We start from the raw sequence: 21,337 nt of genomic DNA, 5'->3' as shown, positions 1-21,337 counted from the left end.
TTGTCCAGGGTGGGAAGGCAGAGTGAGCTCTGATTCTGCTGAGGATTCAGCCATTCTCTGTATGAGGCTTCTTAGGGGTGACGGTTTGACTTTTACTCTGCTTTGTCTCAGTCACAACGATCAGACAACAACATGGCAGGACCCCCGGAAGGCCATGCTTTCGCAACTGAACGTTCCTGCGCCTGCCAGCCCAGCGGTGCCCCAGACGCTGATGAATTCTGCCTCAGGTGAGCACCACCCTGTTGGGAGAGCCACGTGCATGCTGTTTGTATCCTTGTCTTCCTTTCTACCCAGAGCCAGTTGAAGTTAAAGTAGCATGCATTTAGTCTTAATCCATTGAGGAGACTGATAATTGGACAGGAGTTTTCTAAAGCTCAGGCTTCCTGTAGTCATGTGGTTGTAAGTTGTTTGGTGTTTTTACTTTTGGTTTTTGACATCATATTTGTTTGTTGTGTGTGTGTGTACTTACACAATGGCATATGACAACAGCTTTAGAGAGTCTGTTCTCCTACCATCACGTGACACTCAAGGATCACACTCAGGTCGGTAGACATGGCAGCAAAGCACCTTTACCCCTGAACGCCCCCTTCCCCAAAGCATTCCTGAGATGGTCTAATGTAGTGATGGCTGACCCAGAAGCCCCGCTCCTCCTGCCTCTACCACCCTGTGAGTTTGTGTTTGAGTGCTGCTGTCTTCCGTCCAGGATCTATGATGGCCTTGACTCATGCATTTGTAATATGAATAGAAAGCACGTAGTTTATTTTAATGCTTTAAGGATGAGAAGAGCACAGCTGTATGGCACGATTGCCTTAGGGGTGTTAGAGTCCAAGCTTTGGTATTCAAAACTCCCTTTTTATTTGTTTGGTTTTGAGATGGGATCTGCCAGAAACTAGCCTCAAACTTGCCTGCCTCTGCCTGTTTGTGTGCCATCTTGCTAGATTCAAACTCTTTTTAAAGCAGATGTTTGTATTACCTTGACAGAACCTATAAGGATACTGTGTGCCATAAACCACTGAGCACCTACCCCTCTTACTTCTAGATGTAGCAGCATGCATTGCTAAACCGTCTTCACTGCTGGGTGCAGTGAGGGGACCCTTTAATCCCGGTACTCAGGAGGCAGAGCTCTGTGAGTTTGAGGCCAGCCTGGTCTACAGAGTGATTTCCAGAACAGCCAAGGCTCCATAGTGCACGCTGTCTCAACCAAACAAAAGCAAACACAGTTATGTGACTACAGCTTTTCCTTGTTTGCATAATGAGCAGTAATCCTACTCACTAGAGGAGAGATGGATGCTACAGGAAGTTATCGATTCATTTAAAGCCCTTATGTGTTTAAGTTTCTTTTCTGTATATGAGATTTTTTTATTTGATTTTTAAATAATGTTTTTAGTTGAAATGTATAGGTTTTGCCTGTATGTATGTATGACATACCATGTACATAGGTGGCCATGGAGGGCACATCTGGAAACAGCAGTTAGAGATGGTTATAAGCCACCGCATGGGTGCTGGGAACCCATCCTGGTTCCTCTGCAAGAGCAGTAGGGGCTTTTAACCCCTGAGTCATCTCTCCAGCCCCATAGAAAGAAAGCTTTTGGCTTAAATGACAGGTAGTAAGCAAAAGCCTCTTCCTTGCCCCCAATCAGGTGCAGTGAGCCTTTCTCTTTGTTGAATGGGTCCAAGGCCACACACAGCTGCCTAACTGGAGCTTCTAACAGTGGGCAGGAATCTGGTAGCAGACTTGACTGGAGGGTTTGCAGATGTGAGACCTCCTCCTGCCCTAACCTCACGCCTGCTTTGGTTGAAAACAAGCTTTAAAAGGTGATGGCTGAAAATGAAAGTTAGGGTAGAATGTGGGGTTGAGCAATGCTAATTATAAAGGTGACTTGCTGAAGAATAAGGTCCCACAGCTGGCATAGACTTTGGCACTCTCAGAATCTATTTGATTTAAATCCTAGAGTTTAAAAGGTGAAAATGACGTGGGTATTTTTCACTGGTAGTTTTACTTTGGTAACTTTTTTTTTCTTTAACTACCAGATTTCAAATAAAAGTCAGTAGCAGACACTTCCTTACTGTGGAAGATGAGGGCAGCCTGTGTTCACTGAAGTTGGTTGACTCCTTTTAGAACACTGTTTTATCACAGTGGTTCATCCATTTGTTTATCCTTACCCTTCCATTTTTTGGTTTGATTCTTTTGAAAGAGTTTCTCCATGGAGCCCTGACTATCCAAACTCACAAAGTTCCACCTGCCTCTGCCTCCCTAGTGCTGGGATTAAAAGTGTCTGTGACCATGCCCGTCAATAAAAATTATATTTTGATTGTTTGTTATTATGTATGGGGGAGAGGCTTCAGTGTGTCAGAGCATAAGGTTTGGGGTTGGATTCTCTTCTGCCTCAGGTCTAAGAGTTGAGCTCAAGTATCAAGCTTGGGAGGCTTTACCAGCTGAGCCCTATGTTCTCCCCTGCAGCCTCCCACTGAGAGTCAGAGGTGTAACAGCAGCTGGTTTTCAGGTGATAGAAGTCTGTATTTAGAACTTGCTAGGAGCTCTTAAGACCCCACTCCTAGTCTCTAAACCATGTGATAAGTGGCAGAGGGGACAAAAGAGGACAGGGTGACATTGGAGACCAGAAACTATGGTTTGCTCATAGAGATTTGTTTCTAGTAATTACACTGTCCTTTAAGGAGGACTTTGTGGTTAGACGGTACAGTGAGCTAGGAAGAGATAGGTCTACAGCTGTGCTGAAACAAAGGCCTTAAAAATATAATCACCAACTACTTCAGAAGGAAGCTGTGTAATGACACATGCCAGGAAGCCAACACTGCAAGAGCAGAGGCAGGGGGATGGCTGCAGTGAGACCTAGTGCTCCCTACACACACACACACACACACACACACACACACACACACACACAATTGTGTTCAAGACTCCAGGGATACCAAGTCAGAACTGTCCAGGTCACCTATAGAATACAGGAGTGTTTTAAATGGCAAGCTTTAAACTAGTGTGTGCTGTAAATGGTCTCTAACCATGTAAGTAGTTGGTTATACTGGATTACTGTGAAGTAACAAAATATCTATACATTTTAATATACAGTTTTAATTTTTTATTTAATTTTTTTTTATACATTGATGGTTTAATCAATGCACCTAAAACTTGGGGATCGTGGGAGCCTATTATATGTGGAAGTCTCCAGAATAAAACAAATTTTAGCCAGAGACCATGCTACTTGGTCTATTCAGTGCTGATGACACTGGTGGTGTGTGTGGTGTGACTAAATCTGGAGGTTTTTTGTTTTCTCCCAATAGAGAATTGAGTTCCTGGCCTCACCCAGATGTGGGAAAGACTCTTCCACTGAACATTGTCCCCGTGTCCACTCCCCCAGCCCCCGTCTTCCCCTCCTCCACTTACACTGGGGCTTCAGCACATACATACATACTCTCATTTGAGATCATGTCTTGTGTATCCCTACCTGGCCTTGTACTAAGTAGCCAAAGCTGGCTCTGAACTCCTTCATCTTCTTCCTCTCAGGTGCTGAGATGTGAGCTACCATCCCCAGCTACTTCACATAAATTAAAGAATATTTTAGTCCTTCTCCATGTAGACATTTCAGAGTGAAATAAATGTTTTGAAATGAAAATTAGAAGAGCTATACAATCTTGGACCAGGAGATCAAAACAAATCCCTGCTCGTGCCCTTACCCTGAGCTGCAACCCCCAGGAAGCTTTAATCTCAGCTAACCTTGTGCCCACGTAAAATGATGGGCATAATGGTCTGTTAAAATTTCAATCTAGAGGCATGTGTCTTTGAAAGGCAACCCTGATTGGGGTATATGGGGATTTGGAGGGAAAGGGGTAATGATATAATTAGATTATCTCAAAAAACAAAAGGTATAAAAAAGATTAATATTTTATAAACTATTTGTAATTACTGGTAGCTGGTTATTACTTCATTTAAAGTAATTTAAAACACCTGTCAACCATGACAAAGATGAACTGTTTCTTTGAAGCTTTCTGTGATCAAGGCCTTAAGCTTTTTAGTTAAGTAGTGAGCTTATTTTCTACTTTAATCAGACAGTACAGTGTTGCATATTCAGATATCTTTTTTCCTTTTGGTTATTTTAAGATAAAATCTCAACATCGTAACACTATATTAATGAGTGTAGTACTATGCTAACAAGACTGTATTAGTAAAAATTCAAGCAGGAATAATATTTGAGTGAAGCCCACAGTCAGTGCAATAAGGAACCAATTTATTTGTCTTGTTAGTTATTCCTGACATCTCACAAATAACTCTTCACAAAGTTTTTAAGTAAAATGGCTATGTTTTTCTTTTCATACAAGGCAATTCAGATAATCTGAGAAATGACAAGTTGAAATGGGAAAAGTTTTGGGGTGTTTACAAAAGAGGAGGTAGGAAGACAGGGAGGGAAGAAGCGTGGTCTTGGGGAGCTACATTAGCATAAACATGGTCATCTGTAACCCTTAGAAGTGGTGTTCAGCCTGTATAACCAACCCTTTACTCTGCAGATGGTGTCAGGAAGGTCAGGCATTAAGACTAGCTCAGCCACATAGTTCAGATGCCATCCTGGATTATATGAGACCTATGTCGAAAGGCGGCAGCGGTGGTGATGGTGGTGGTGGTGGTGGTGTGTTTGTGTTTGGGGGGGATTTGGTTTGCTTTAACAGCCTGTTTTATTTTATTTTATTTTATTTTATTTTTATTAATTTATTTTTTGTGCTGTGGATCAAACCCAAGACTTCATTTGAGCCAGGCTTAGACTTTATTGCTGAACTGGAAACCCAACCATTCATGCACCTTGGTTAGTAATTTAGAACTAACCACTATTCTTACATAATAATGTGGGTCAAGGATTGGACTTATTGTACTTATAGAACCTTGCTCAAGATTTTATTCCCAGCACTGACCCCCCCAGCTCATCCTGTTCCTGCTCCCAACCCCCATTCTATAAGTGCAAATAAGCAGCTTGAAAGAAGCACAAAGATTTTCAAACTTCTTGCTGAAATAGAAACTGTCAATCACCCAAAGATAAAATGGCCAGTCAGTTTGCAGATGGCCTTAGTCTCCAGTACCAGGAATCCTGAAGCTTGTTAATCCTGACACTAGCCAGCACAAAGCTGACTTTACTCTGCTCAGAGCTGCTCATGCACTCTGGATCAGGGCCTTTGACATAGCCCAGTGCTGCTACTCAAGTTTTCTTTTCTCCTTTTGTACATACCAGAGTAGTTGTATTGAGTTGAATTTGTAAGTAACTTTCTTGTGTTTTGTTTGTTTTTTGATGCAGATCCAACTGCAGCACCAAGCTGGCCTCAAACTTGGAATATATCTTGACCTGGCTTCTGAATGCTGGGGTGGACACTGGTTAATTGTTTTTCAGTGTCTTTAATAATGCTGCTTTCTCCCTCTCTTCTACCCCTTCTTCCTCTCCCTATTTCCCCTTCTCCCCCTCTCTCGTCCCCTTCCAAAATAGGGGGGGGGGTGTGGTGCACAGCTTGTGGGAATCATTTTCCCCTACTATGTGGGACCTGGGGACCAAACTCAGGTTTTAGTTTTGACAGCAGGACCCTATTTACTAAACCATCCTGCTAATCTTTTTATTTTCTAATCAACAGTTTTAAATTTTTGTTTCTTGACTTACTATGTGTGTGTGAGTGTATATATTTGTATCACTTGCATACAAAGAGGCCCTGGATCCCTGGGTCTGGAGTGGGTGCTGGGAGCTGAGCTCAGCCAGAGCTTTTAGGGTCTATCTAGCCAGCCTTGATAGGATTTTATAACCCAGACTAGGCTTGGACTTTGGACCTTTCTCCCTGTGTCCCAAGTATCAAGGGTTATAGGCTGGTGCTAGATACCTTGCTGCAGGGTTTTTGTTTGCTTTGAGATCTAACTATTGCAGGTGAGACATTTCCAAGCTTTGAGTTCAACCAAAGGGAGCACCCTTGATCTGTCCTGGGAGCACGCATCAGCAATGCTTTCCATATATTTAGGAGTTATTTGAACTCTGATAGTTACTGTTAGGTGTAAATTCTGATCTTGTAAAAGCAACAAATGTAAACTTTTGTTACCTGGCCCTCCAGGGGAAAGAGCAGAGCAGGAGCAAACTCAGAGAACGCCAGGGGAAGCTGTCCCTGTGTTAATTGCCATTAGCCAATTCTCCTGAGGAAAACAAGTCGTTAAATATTAAGACTCGAAGATAGAAATGTCCATGTTAAACTTATTCTCCAGTATTTTTTGTAGATGTTTTGGAAACTTTGTGGAAAGAGATTAAATTATTTGCATTTGAGGACCAAATGAAATCCTGTTTTATTTCCTCCCTCGGTTAGTCCTAGGATTTTATTTTTGTCTTTTCCACCGATTTTTAAATCCTTCTGGTCACTATTGCTCCAACAGCTTTTGTGACTCATGGAAGGAGTATTTGTGAAAGATTTAAGATGTTAATTTTTCAAAAATGGCATCTAGACTACCATATATAGACAGGAATGTAAGTGAAATGGATTAAATCCTGCAGTATATTACATATTTTTTTACATAAAAACCATTTATGTAAGAATAATCAGTGGGTAAAACTTTCCTTTGGTGTTAACGAAAGAGATTGTTTTACTTTGCCAGTTTGAAGTCTACATGAGCGCTTTGAGAAAACTGATCTTACCAAATCACTGAGCTGTTGAATTAAGTTCAAAACTGATACTTAATGCATAACCCTAAGTGGGACATACATAACAGACCCATGTCCTCTTAAGTCTTGTGGAACATCATTTAAGATGGGGTAGAAAAACTATAAGAGCCAAAAGAATAGGGAGGAGTGTTGTGAAATGCTGCTATGCTGTGAGCGCTGTGGACCTGACATGGCTCTTAAATGCAAAAGCTCACACAACAGCCTGTGGCAACTTGCAGAAGATGAAGCCCGTTCATATTCCAGCATGGGTGTGAGGAGGGGCACTGGCAGTTGGCTGCTGGGGAAGGAGTCATTTTTCTTCATTGGTGTGGCCCCTGAGGTTGTCCTCTCCAAGCCTGTACCCATGCCCACTCAACTGGGACTCAAGTCACTTTTCTTTTTTAAAATGAGTATGGTATTTTACCTGCATGTATGTCTGTGTAACATGGTAACCTTGGAAGCCAGAAGAGGCTATCAATCCCCCAGAACTGGGTTAGAGATGGTTGTGAGCCGTCATCTGGATGCTGGAAACCCAACCCAGGTCCTCTGGAAGAGCAGCCAGTACCCTAAACCTCTAAGCCATCTTTCCAGCCCCTTGGCGAGTTAGCTCGTGAAGGGAGGAGTGCTGGTGTGGACAAGGTCAGGATGCCATGAGTACAGCAGTGTTTTTATCTGAGCCTGAGTTTCGTGAGTGGCATGTCCCAGGTGCTCTGGTATTCCATGATACTAATATGTGAGATTTGACAGTTGTCACTGCTGTCCCTTGAGACTAGACACTGCCCTTCCAAAGTCATTGATTCAACAAATACCAGCAAATGTTGCCTTTTCTGTAACAAAATCACAACAGAGTTACACAGGTGATTCCCTTGCTGAGCCAGCAGAGCAAACGCAGGAAGCAGTAGATGATGGCTGTCGCGAAGGGCTCACCAAGGGGAGCAGAGTTTCATTCCCACCCTCGGCCATTATTCAAGCCCTTCCTGCATGCCAGCCACTGCTTAAATCACAAGAGCAGGTTATAGACAGACACATTATATTTTCCTGTTGTTAAAACGGCAAAGGGGAGGATAACTAGTTACAACCTTAAGTGATGAAGGGCTGGAGGGAGATAGCCTCTCGTGGATTTTTCTGTAGCTCCTGTAGCCGTGGGCCTAGGTAGACTCAAGGGGGAGCCCCCCATCTATGCGGAGGAAAGGGAAAGAATCCAAGCAGGGTATGGTTTTCCCATTGAGCCATATGCTGGGAAAACAGTGACGTCAACTGGAGGAGCCAGTCAAAGTTAGCAAGGAGGCCATTTGGAGTCATGGAGGATGGCAGGGTGTAAGTAGTGAATGGGAGAAGGAGTGCTTGATTTTGGACCTGGTGAACAGTTTAGTGAGAGGGAAGGAAAGGTAGGTTAGTTGTGAGAGCACCTGCTGAGACCTGAAACACAGCAGAGTCCAGGAACAGACAGAAGACACGTCACAATACCTGGGAGGAGTTTGGAGTCTTCTGAACATTCTGAGAATTCCATTAAAACCAAACAAACACGACTCTTGGCTGGAGAGATGACTCAGTGGACCAGAGTGGTTGCTTTTCTAGAAGCAGGACCACTTTGTTCTAGAGCACCTACAATAAGCATTCTGTGTGGAGCTTTCTTCCTTATTTAGGCGTGTTCATCTACATTCTGAAGATAAAAGGAACCATCACTGTTAAGGAGCTTGCCCAAGATTAGAAGGTTAATAAATGTTTAGCCAAGAATAGGCCAAGTTGTAAGCTCAAGATATAGGACACTGGAAAGCAGCAGGATTCCACCTTGAGCTTTCAGTATGTGGTCCACGTGCTTGTCTCTCACTGCCATTGGCAGTCTAGAAGGGTGCTGAGGCACACCAAGCAAGGCCTCAGTGACATTTGAGAGTCATGGGGGTAGGGTGGGGTTCTGATAATACATTGGGCACTTGGGTTCATCAGTTTGTTTGTGATTGTTTTAGATTCAAACATCTAAGCTTGTGCAGAAAAATGATACTACAGAAATTGAGGCAAAAGGATTTTATGCTCGCTCGCTCTCTCCCTCCCTCTCTTCCCCCCCTCCTCCCCCCTCCACATTCTGAATATGGGAGAGGGACTTAGTATTAACTTGTGCAATGCTTTAAAGGGGAAGTGGTCTATATAACCCATAATGTCTGAGATGTTTTCAAGTTTCAGAAAGAAATTTAAAAAATGAGCAGAGCAGCTTTGACTGCTGTTGGTCAAGTTTGCAGTGTTCTAGAGAACTCGACTGGCTTTGAGTCCCAAGTCTGCCACTTTCTGACTTAGGTGGTAGATAATTGTTTCTAGGTTGTGAGCTTTTTAATTGAGTTAATAGTTGCTTGCAAAGAGTGCAGAACTGCCTGCTGTGTAGTGACAGCAGCATATACTCATTTGAAATTGGCCTAGATTTTAGAGCCACTTCCTCCTGGAAGTACTTTCTAAGGCAGTTACTATGCCCAGGATGTGTGCGGCCAGCCTCTCATTGTCCTCTGCGATTTCTGACTCAGGCAGGTGAGGAGGGGCTGGTCTAACACAGGGTCGGTGAAGACTTTGCTGTTGGGTAGAAATGCAAATAGTTTTCCTGAATTATTACCAAGGCAAGACCACACAGGCAGGAACAGGAGGTTGAGTCTCCTGTGTTGCAGTCTATTTTATCTTAAGTTGTTTAAAATACTTCAAGAAGTTAGATTTTGTTCTAGAAGATAATTATAGATCAAATAATATTGGCAAATTCTGTATAAAATTGTATTTTCCTGAGGATAAATCTAAATTTTAAATTATTTTTAATCGTTTTTCTTGTTTATTCTAATTCTGCCTTTTTTTAAACCCTCTTCTTTCATCTCATTTAAAATATTGGTCTCGTTCTCCATCTTCTTTTCCCTTCAATATTTATCGTCTCACCTAAATGACTTTGGTATGAGGAATCAGGCATGGTCGTCTAGTTTTGAAAACAACATCATCTTTTCTACACCCAATGGACCAAACTCCCCTTCAGGACCACGTCTACTGAAGTCCAGATTGTATTGTTTTCCTGAATTTTTTTAGTTACAGATCTTTATTTTCATCTGTGAACACGTTGGCTGACTGACACTCTTGGACATGTTTTGGCTAGGTGAGCACCTGACCTCAGGGCTGTAGCCGAGCATCATACCTACCTGTTTATAATTCAGCCTGTGTCCACACAACGTTCTAGTTCTACACAGCACATGTGAGAGACAGAGATAAATAGGTAGTTTTTTCTGCTTTAAAGTTACATTTTGATATGGAGTGCACATAAGGCTGTTATCTTTAAGGTAAATACATGGTTTCATTTGTAATTAATTGATAAGGGGAGAGAAAATGCAATTCCAACTTATCTTGCACCCTCATTCACATCTGTAACTCTCTTTCAAGGTTTTCATTCAACTTTTGAATGGTAGACTGATATTAGTAGAAAACTTTCTGAACTAATGTTTGTTTTCTTTTCCTTTTTTTTTTCTTAAATATTCATTTATTATATGTGAGTATTACTGTAGCTGTCTTCAGACACTCCAGAAGAGGGCGTCAGATTTTGTTACGAATGGTTGTGAGCCACCATGTGGTTTCTGGGATTTGAACTGAGGACCTTCAGAAGAGCAGTCGGTGCTCTTAACCGCAGAGCCATCTCTCCAGCCCATGTTTGTTTTCAAAACTAGAAATCAAACCCAGGATCTAACATGTACTGCGCAAGATCTCACCCATTGGCTTATATTGCTTACCCTCTAAAATTGTTTTAAAGATAAGGTTCACTAAATTAGTGCTGGCTTTGAATTTGTGGTTGTGTGAAGTGGCCTCAGTCTCCTGAATCATTGAGATTGCATGTGTGTAGGGACTATACCTGACTTGCACTTAGTTCTTGTAAAGCTACCATTCTTAGTGAAATTAACAATGAGCAAAAGCTTGACAGTTTCTTGTAATCTAGGAATGCAGACAAGAGTTTGGGCTAGCAGATTTATAGTGCCAGGAAGCAGAAATGGAAACAGAAGTGGAACATGAATTCAGACTACCCTGGGCACACCTGATTGTTCATCTGTGTGGGGACAAGGTGAAATCATTGTGTGGTTTTAAAAGTGGAAATGAACGGTCACTGCCTGTTGCTTCCCTTGGGCTGATGGGTTCTCAGACGAGCTAAACAGAACATTAGTGCAGTCTTTAGGGTGGACTCTGAGCACAGAGGCCAGGATGGAGCTGCTGGTTCTTCTGGCTGATGGCTGATGGCGGGATGGTGGCCAGAGGTCAGGTGAGCAAGCACTAAGAAATCACCGTGTGTCTCAGTCACTCAGTGTCTCAGGACTCTGACCTTTTAAAAGGTATTTTCAAAAATACCTCCGGAGTGAGCCGCCTTCTTGGTTAGAGGTTTGGTTGGTCTGTGTGTCTCGTGGGTGATGTGGGTGCTTCTTCCACCCATCATTTTCATTCTGGGCTCTTTCCATTCGATACTTCGCAGACACTTCCTTACTTCTATGAAAATAGGACATTCTTTTTACCTCACAGTAGGTGTCACCTTTCAAAAACTCTCTGTCCTGCCAGCACACTCACAATTTCAGCTATAATCCTCTCGTGCTAGCAGACTTTGTAGTCCAGTACTTGGAGTTGAATCTATAGTCTGGGTTTCTTGGTGTGAGGTAGTCCCGTAAATAATGGACCGTGGCTGTCAGCTAAAGTGTGCTTTTAGTCTGACCACTTAAAGTTCTCACCTGTGCCTTTGGGGATGCCAATTTCACTACTGATTTGATTTTCACAATGATTTGATTTTCCTGGTGGATAATCAGTTAGGTGGCCCTGCCTTATTTTCTCTTACATAGGCTGTAATCTGTCTTAATGCACTGCTTTTTATCTGATTGTGTCTGTTCTTTTTTAAAGGAGCACCTCTCAACTTTTTGAGGTGCACCAGATCAAAACCAACTAGTCTGATTTCTGTTTTGTAGGACCTCTTCCTGATGGATGGGAGCAAGCCATGACTCAGGATGGAGAAGTTTACTACATAAACCATAAGAACAAGACCACATCCTGGCTGGACCCAAGGCTGGACCCTCGTTTTGGTAAAGGTTTACTCAGAACCTTTGTGGTTATTTTGATGTTAGTGTGGGGGCTAGGGAGACTTAAGAAAACTTAAAAAAACAAAACAGAATCTGCAACACCTTTAGTAGCAAATGCTGTATACCCAACTTCTTTCCTTGCTGGGTTTTTGCTGTTTTTTGTTTAAGTGTTTCATTTTTTTAAACCTAAGAAATCTAGGTCCAAATTAGCATTCCAGCCTGAGCCTGGGTGGTGAATTCAGTAAAGCTCCAGGCCGGAGTCATTGCTTCATTCATGTGGTGATCTTGTTGGAAACATGCCCGCTGTGTTCTACAAACTGGAACTGAGTTTGTTTTCCCCAGAGATGTGCATGCGTGCTCCGTGTGCTGCACCATCAGGGCTGAAGGTAGAGAAAGGCTCTGAGCAAGAGAACAGGCCTAAGGAAAGCGGTTTACAATTGGTGGGGCTTTTTAACATAGTTTTACATTAAGGTCTTTTCCTTCACTCTTTACTTAGGAAATGGGAAGCAAAGCAGAGGCCTCCTCCCAATGTGCTCGGGTAGCTAAGGGTCTCCATTCCCACTCGCGGCCTTTTTGTCCTGTTTGTAGTTTCATCTGTTGGCTTTCTGAACTTTTCCTTGCAAAGCATGGAAAATGGAGCTCAAAAGGAACATATAATGTGGTTTGAGCACTCGTCTCGGCCCCGCCTGGTGCTGCTTAATGGAAACAATGTGCGGACCAGTGAACGGGTCAGACTCGGACCTGAGCAGTCAGACACCGTGTGGAGCCTTTGAAGCTTCCCGGGGGCTGACCTGACCACGCCACGGGCTTTACTGGAAAGGAGAGTTAACTCTGTGAATGCCACTAAAACACAACGCTGAGGCCGAGTAAAAATAACTTCCCCGGAGAGAGACTTAGAGCCTCAGATACAATCCTCCAGTGCCATCTGTTTACTTGGAAACAGACAGCACAACAATAAAAAGCAGTGTTTGGATTTACCTCAAATGTCAGCTTTATTGGCTAGTTAAGTGCCCCCCTCCCCCTCGCGCCCTTCACCCCTTCCTCCAGAAAAATCAAAGGTGGGGTTGTAGCCTAGGCCATCATATTTGACAGATAGTGTTTGTGCTTCAAGACCCATTGTGGTGTTAAGAAAGCAACATACATGTTAGCAGTTTGCAACTTCAAATTCTGTTAATACTTGAATAAACCTTTGTGGTTCAAGCAGGACACTTTGAGGTAGGAAATCCTTAAATGCTGCACTAGTGTCAAACGGAATGATAAGAGCCACATTTCCTTAAAGCATATTTGATGATTCAGTTCATCTGCCCTTGGAAAGCTTGGAAGAATTGTGCTGTACCACTCCCTGTAACTTTTAACTGTGTATGTGTGTGCCCGTGGTGTGTGTGTTGTTTTTAAGAGAGAGAGAAAGAAGAAAGTGGGAAAAGCATTAGCAGTGAAGAGAATCTTGGCTGTGGACTTAGTTTTATCTGTTGATCATACCTACAGCTGGGTTTTTAAGGAAAGAGTGGGTATTTTGGGGTGGGAAAAAAAATATACGCGCGCGCGCACACACACACACACACACACACACACACACACACACACACACACCCCAGCACATGCAAGTGACAGAGATCCCGACTAAGGTCCCCTCCTCCCTGCCATCCCTTCCCCTTCTCGGGCCTACTGTGTATGTGTATTCCAGACAGGCTTGACTGCATGCCAGAGCCTTTTATTTTGTGGCCCGGTTTGTAATCTGTTCCAGACCTTTTCAGTCAGAGCTGGAGTGTAACTGAGGGGGCGGGGAGAAGAACTTAGTGGGCTTCTCTGATGTAGAGTAACAGCAGAGAGAAGCAAGCTGTTAGCTGCTGGAGTTCACTCTTGCCTTGAAACCCAAAGTTTGCTGTAATGGGTAGTGTTTTATCTCTGCCAAAGAAATATAAACTGCCCCCTCTCGTTTCTGACCCTGGGGCCATGCAGATACAAGCACATGGTGTCAGCTATTGCTTCCATGCATGTGGAGTTTGCTTCTCTGTGTTCTCCAGATCCATAGTAAGACAACGACTAAGTCTTAGCTAGCCAAACAGAAAGGCAGAAAGGTCTTTCAGTCTTTTAGGATGGAGGAGAAGCTATAATGTATTGCCCGCTTCAAATAGCAACTTCCCACTTATTTAGATTTGTGTGTGGTGTGTGTGTTTTTTACATCTTGTTTTTTATGCATGGTTAGCATATGCTTGTGAAAGATGAGTCTCTGTCAATGTTAATGCTGGTTGCTACAAGAGGCTGGTGGCTTTTTAACTGCATTAAAGAATATGGGTCTTGTTGTATTTGTGCCGATATTAAATTATGTCATATTTTAGGCTAGGGATATAGATGGCTCAGTGAGTAAAGCACTTTTAGTTCAAACATGAGGAATCTGTGCTTGTGTTTTTGTTTTGTGTCAGATAGGTCTTGCTGTGCACCCCTGTCTGGCCTGGAAATCATTATGTAGACTAGGCTGGCCTCAAAGAGATCTCTGATTTTTGCCTCCTGAATGCTGGGGTTAAAAGTATCCCCCCCCCCCCCACCCACCCCCTTTTTTTTAAATGAATTGATTATTTTTACTTCACATATATGACAGTTTTGCCCTTCTGCATATCTGTGCACTGTGTGAGATATCAAGCATAGGAAAAAGGAAAGAAACATCTGCATCTGGACCCTTGCGTGCAGTTAACAACTGGATGCTGAGGGCTCTGGTTTTCAGAGGCCAGCCACATAAGGCCTACTGTGGCCTTTTGGGCACAGCTGGGGCTTACTTTGAAGAGGAGCCAGGCTCTGTTATGTTAATCTTTCATCTAGCGATAAGCCCTATCTCCAGGAAAAGTCCTGGCAAATGGCTGGTGAGGATGAGGGGTGCTGCTGGTGGAGCAGAGCAGACTATACTGGTGTCCTTAGCAGGGTTGGCCCCACTGCCTAAAGGTGAACTTGTCACAGACCTGCCTTTTTCTACATTTAGAACTTACATGAGACCACCATGACACAACAACTGCCATAAGTAAGTCCTGTCAATCTCCCAGCCCTTCTTTACCTTAAGCATTTCTTGACATGAGTACTTTGATACATAAGATTATTAAATATCCAAGGGGGCTGGTGAGATGGCTCAGCGGGTAAGAACACTGACTGCTCTTCCAAAGGTCCTGAGTTCAAATCCCAGCATCCACATGGTGGCTCAAAACCATCCGTAAAGAGATCTGACTCCCTCTTCTGGAGTGTCTGAAGACAGCTACAGTGTACTTACATATAATAAATTAATTAATTAAAAAAAAAGATTATTAAATATCCAAATAGTTCTGGGGGCCAGCAAGATGGCTCATTGTTAAAGGAGCTTACCTGCCTTGGTGACCTGAGTTCAATCCCTATGACCCACGTGGTAGAAGGAGAGAACTGACTCCTTTTAAGTTGGCAGGCAGTTTGCTTATATTCCCCCACCCCCAGTAAATAATGTTTCAAAAAGAAAAAGGTTGAGTTTCAGATTCTGATTGCATCAACTTTAAACAGTGCTGAAGATGGGCTAGTTACTGCTTAAAGACTCAAAGAAGTCGCAAATTTGGGGGGTCCGACTAGGGTGCTCTCAAACGTTAGTCTTACTGCTTGTCATTTTCCTTTGTGACCCTGACCCCAGGTCACCTCAGAATGTCAGCCCGTACACTCTAGTCTGTCCCTCAGCAGCATGTCACCAGCTCAGGACAGGACTAGTTATTTACCGTGTCCCACAGTGAAGGAATAGTAAGGTGAAGAAACAGGACAGGGGAAAATAAAAGGAAAGGAGCCGCAGGCCAGGGTGTGTGTGTGGGGGGGGGGGGGGCGGGCAGGCAGAGGTTGGCTGTGGTGAAAGGCACCATAGCAATGCATCAAGTGGAAATCAGAGATAAGCCCATGTGGTGGGGAATCTGCTATGAGTCTAACACGTGCTCTAATCCACTGAGTGTCTGTCACTGTCTGACCCTTTCTTCCAAATAAGACTGTCAACCTCATTTCCATAGTTAGGGAGAAACGTGACGTGGCAGCTGTGGGTAGAAAGCTGAAGACCAGTTAGAACACACCCTCTATCTCATCCCAGTTCCCATCTCCTTCTCCAGAGTGCAGAAGGAGGTGCTAAGGGGAGGGCTCTTCTTTCAAATATGTCTGTCTGTCTGTCTGTGAGGCCTATTCTCAGGACACTACCCTAGCCTCAGTCTCCTGTGTACTGGATCACACAGGTGTGCACTGAGATATTCGGCTTTGTTGGCTTCTTTTTCTTTTTGTTCCATCCGAATCGTGCTGCTGGGGGGAAAGGTCAGCCTTTTGAAGGTTGGAGGGGATATGGATTGAATTACTTAATTGTTGTCCGTATTCTAATCAGTTAAGGATAGGAATACTTGCCTGAGTGTAGTGGGCCTTTAACCCTAGCACTTGGGAGGCAGGTGGATTGCCAGCTTGGTTCACATCAGTATAGCTGGCCTTTCAAAATAACACTGTCTCGATGCTACTTCAGTTATCTTAGTTAAAAGAAAATCACTACTGACTTAGATGTATGGTTTACTAAGTGTTGGCAAGCCAGCTATACATTGATAATAACCTTAGTTAAGGGCATGATTCACCTACCTTCCCGCCCTCCAGCTCTTTGAGGCAGGATCTCACTGTGTAGCCCAGACTGGCCTCTATTTTCAGACATGTACCACCACCTGCTGTGGATCCTGATCCCTTCTATGCCACAGATTTCCATAGTGAGAAATACCAGTATTATAAAATGCCAGATGGGCAGATTAATTACTGTGCCAACTTACTGCAATTTTTTTGTAGCTGATTCAGCCCCTTATATCATGTTAACAGCCAGCCCTGAGCGTTTTGTACTTTAAAATCAACAAAAAAATTTCTTTCTTCTGTAGTTTTAGAAGGTCATTCCTTCAACAAGCATAAATGCCTTTTTTTTCCTCAAAAGAATTAATGTAGATTAATGTTTTTGTTACAAAAAATTCACGCTTTAAATTTTATACTTACTAAAGTTACTAGAAATTAATGATCCTGCAGCTAAGACGAGCGCCTCTGTAATTCTTTTTTATTTTTGTTTTTTTTGAGACAGGGTTTCTCTGTGTAGCCCTGGCTGTCTTGGAACTCACTCTGTAGACCAGGCTGGCTTCAAACTCAGAAATTCGCCTGTGTCTGCTGCCCAAGTGCTGGGATTAAAGGCATGCGCCACCACTGCCCAGCACTGTAATTTATAGTAGTAGTCTATGGTTTTGAGAGTTTATAAACCTGATTTTATAAACCTAAAAGTTAAATTTGTATCACATTTTTATCCAGTGCATGCTTGATCAGAGGACAACTTCGGAAGTCAGTTCTTTCCTTCCACCATGTGGTCCTCCAGGATTGACTTCAGGTCGCCTGGCTCCCCACTTGCCCCTTAAAAGTGACCTTAAGTCTGAAAACTCATAGCCTAAGGAGACTTGTGGAGAGCCCTGGCCCTTTATCGACAGTCGTGGGTAGTTTGGTTTGCTGTCAGACAGATTGAAATGCAGTTAGGGGCAGTTACCCTTTGCCGTGCAAGTAGCTCAGACAGGATTTTAGCGGGGAGTGTGTATGTGGTGTTTTTGTTCACGTTTTTGTTTTTGACATTTTCTCTTTGCCTATTTTTGAGTTGATTAAAACTGGAGGTGGGTGTAGGTGGTTCAGGAGCTGTTTTTCAGGGAAGAAATTTGAAGAGCTTCTCTGTCTGTCTCTCACTGCTCCGCCCCCTCTCCCTGGAAACAAAGTGTGTTGTGTCTTCTTTGCTGCTTGTGGGGTCCCTGCTGCGCCCCGTGTGAGTATACTGGTGTCTCCTGTGTCTTGTTGTCCAAGATGTCCAGGAGGTGAGTGAGCTGTGTCCAGACAGCACTGCGAGGTGAGCGCATGAGAGGGCGCCCACCCCCACTCCGTCACACGACCATCTCAGTTTGCTGTGTCCTGCCTGGGCTTTTGATGTCCTGTCTCTTCTGCTTTTGGTGTCTTTCTGCTTTTGGTGTCTTTCGAGAGTCAGCTAAGCTTAGTTCTGAAGATCCATGCTGACCAATCCAGCTTTAGTTGCGTGCTGCAGTCAGCAGTGAGGGTCACTGTTGTGGTACTGATTCTGTTTAGAGCGGTCTTCTAGAAGTTGGTGGTAAGAAACAGGGGTATATTTATTTTTAGCTTTTTTTTTTTAATGCAGCTTTGCTATTGTTCAGTTTGCTGTAGTTTTCTTGGCCTGGTTGTATTTTGCTTGGTTGGAGACAGGGTTACATTCTCTAGAAGAGCTGGCCTGTCACTCACTACAACTCCAGCTTACCTTCTGTCTCTGGTGATCCTTCTGCCTCAGCTTCCCCAGTGCTGGGACTGCAGAAACAAAACACCATTCCCAGCCCAGTCTGTTGTCACCAAGTGTGCTTTATAGTAACGTAATCTATTATCACCAACAGTAATAAAAAAAAAAAAGTGTAAAAAACTTGGTCATTTTCTATATTTTAATACATGAAATGCTTATGGGGTTTAGGTTCTGTTTTGATGCTTGTCATATTTCATAATCCCAGAACTTCTCAAAAATGAAAGGTCATTTTCTAGCACTATTCATCTATTTATTGAATAGTTTTTAGGTTCTAATAGTATTTTTTGTTTTGTCTGCATATATGTCAGTGTGCCACATGTGTCCTGTGCCTATGGAGGCCAGAAAAGGGGCAATGGCCCCCTGGAACTGGAAATACAGATGGTTGCGAAGCACGGTGTGGATGCTGGGAATCAAGCGTGGTCCTCTGGAGGAGTGGAAGGCGCTCATCCTGTGTCACCTGCCGAACCATTTGTTCTCTTTCAATTAATTACAACTAAAGACACTTTTCTTTCCAGTGGGCATTTGCTCTTGGCCTCAGCTTTTTTTTTTTTAAGATTTATTTATTATTATATGTAAGTACACTGTAGCTGTCTTCATGCACCAGAAGAGGGGATCAGATCTCATTACAGATGGTTGTAAGCCACCATGTGGTTGCTGGGATTTGAACTCAGGACCTTCAGAAGAGCAGTCAGCTTTTAAAAGTAATTTTTAAGATTATATATATTCATTCGTATATAAGAGTGTCTCTTGGTGTACACACACACACAGCCATGATATAAAAATATGTAGTTTGTTCAAAACAGAATCTGAACAATGTCCACAGGAAGCATCAGACTCAAATCTAAATGTTTTAATAAGATAGTTCTTTAGTCTGATTCACGACTTGAACATATTGTTTAGGACGAGTTGGCTCCACAACATCATCTTCAGGCTGGCAGTAAGTCTGTGTATTGTACCCAGTGTGTAGCCTGGTGATACTTAAGCACCATTCTGGCTGGTGGAAGCCTCTATGAGTTTTGTCCCAGTGCTATAATGACAGGGACCTGAGGAAAGGGTGTTCCCACTCAACTCACCTTGTCCCTGCAGATTTCAGTCAAACCTGTGATTAGGTCCCTGGGAAACGGTATTCCCAGCTAAACTCATGGATAGCCACTGTCAATGCAGTGCTCTCCTTCTTGTCACTCCTACTTACAGCTCAAGGTTTTATGTAGCTTGTTTCTCTTATAAAAAGCACTGGTTGTTCTTACAGCATCCACAGGTGACCTGAAACCATCTATAACTCCAGTTCCAGGGGATCCAACAACTACTTCTGACCTCTGAGGGCACCAGACACACAAGTAGTGCACAGATATACTTAATTTAATAATTAATTGAAAGAGAACAAGTGGTTCGGCAGGTGACACAGGATGAGCGCCTTCCACTCCTCCAGAGGACCACGCTTGATTCCCAGCATCCACACCGTGCTTCGCAACCATCTGTATTTCCAGTTCCAGGGGGCCATTGCCCCTTTTCTGGCCTCCATAGGCACAGGACACATGTGGCACACTGACATATATGCAGACAAAACAAAAAATACTATTAGAACCTAAAAACTATTCAATAAATAGATGAATAGTGCTAGAAAATGACCTTTCATTTTTGAGAAGTTCTGGGATTATGAAATATGACAAGCATCAAAACAGAACCTAAACCCCATAAGCATTTCATGTATTAAAATATAGAAAATGACCAAGTTTTTTACACTTTTTTTTTTTATTACTGTTGGTGATAATAGATTACGTTACTATAAAGCACACTTGGTGACAACAGACTGGGCTGGGAATGGTGTTTTGTTTCTGCAGTCCCAGCACTGGGGAAGCTGAGGCAGAAGGATCACCAGAGACAGAAGGTAAGCTGGAGTTGTAGTGAGTGACAGGCCAGCTCTTCTAGAGAATGTAACCCTGTCTCCAACCAAGCAAAATACAACCAGGCCAAGAAAACTACAGCAAACTGAACAATAGCAAAGCTGCTTGCAGGTTCTCTTGGAAAGTGCACGCTCCAGGTCCCCATAGCACATTCACTATGGAAATACATTAACAATCAGGGTTGGTTATCTTGTTGGTCAAGTTCTCAGAAAGTGGTCTTTGAACTGTTGATTCAGTCATATCCTTTGTTTTAATGACTGTGGTTTGGTTGTGAGGGCGTTCCTCCCCGCAGGGTCTATATGAAGGTCTCTCTCTTTCTGTGAAACCTAGATTATGTAACCCACCAGCTTCCGGGAGATCCCCTACTTCTGCCTTACAGCGGGAGTGCTGGGATTGTACATGTGGGTCATCCGGGCTGGAGAGATGGCTCAGTGGTTAAGAGCACTGGCTGCTCTTCCAGAGGTTCTGAGTTCAAATCCCAGCAACCACATGGTGGCTCACAACCATCTGTAATGGAATCTGATGCCCTCATCTGGGGTGTGAGACAGTTACACTGTACTCTACATACATACATACATACATACATACATACATACATGCATACTTAAAAAAAATAGATGTGGGCCATCAAATTGTGCTTATCTGTGGCCTCTGTTGATTAAACTCATGTTATAGGGCTTAGGTGGCAAGTACCTTTATCCACTGAGTATCTTGCTGGCTCTTTAATCTATTTGTACAACTTGCCGCTTTGATTCCTGTTCTCTGATGCTACACAAGTTCCATTTGCCTTAGGCTTCTGTAACAGTTGTGGCAGCCATGAGTCACAGCCATCACTTTTATGGTGCCTTCTCATCTATCCCCCTTGCATGCTCGAGTGATCCTTTTCTAGTCTCTGAGGACAGTCTTTGTTTCATTTCAGCCATGAACCAGAGGATCACTCAGAGTGCTCCAGTGAAGCAGCCCCCACCCTTGGCTCCCCAGAGCCCACAGGGAGGCGTCCTGGGTGGAGGCAGTTCCAACCAGCAGCAGCAAATACAGCTGCAGCAGTTACAGATGGAGAAGGAGAGACTGCGGTTGAAACAACAGGAATTATTTCGGCAGGTGAGACCACAGGTTAGAGTGCAGCCTTTGTCTTCTGGGCTTTCCGTCCCACAAGTCTGTGTTTCTCATTTTAGCTTCAATCAGCTACCAAGGAATGTCTGGTTTGTGAAAGTAGGCTCTGTCTGCCTGTCTTTGTCCCGTTCCTTGACTAGCCTTGGCTCACATGCTCTGTAATTCATTGCCCTACATCATAAAGAGCTATTAGCCAGAGTGGTGGTGCACACCTCTCCCTCTCATCCAGAATTTGGGAGGCCATTGCAAAAAGAT

At 43.4% G+C, this 21,337-nt stretch overlaps 1 protein-coding gene across 10 annotated transcripts in view; it reads left to right on the top strand.

Moving 5' to 3' along the window:
• Positions 1-21,337, top strand: part of Yap1 (yes-associated protein 1) — a 72,640-nt gene that overhangs the window by 30,616 nt on the left and 20,687 nt on the right. For 2 of the 10 annotated variants that reach the window (XM_006509852.3, XM_006509855.4), the window contains exons 3-5: positions 112-227; positions 11,621-11,740; positions 20,889-21,082. In XM_006509852.3, the coding sequence (XP_006509915.1) occupies positions 112-227; positions 11,621-11,740; positions 20,889-21,082 (430 nt within the window). Of the gene's footprint in view, positions 1-111; positions 228-8,190; positions 8,383-11,620; positions 11,741-20,888; positions 21,083-21,337 lie in introns of those variants that run through there. The other 8 variants (NM_009534.3, NM_001171147.1, XM_006509854.4 and 5 more) reach the window with 5 other exon arrangements.

The sequence above is a fragment of the Mus musculus genome, chromosome 9, assembly GCF_000001635.26.
Source record: "Mus musculus strain C57BL/6J chromosome 9, GRCm38.p6 C57BL/6J".
Lineage (NCBI taxonomy): Eukaryota > Metazoa > Chordata > Mammalia > Rodentia > Muridae > Mus > Mus musculus.
Note: the sequence above shows the minus strand (reverse complement) of the source record. Positions and strands in the feature narration are given on the sequence as shown.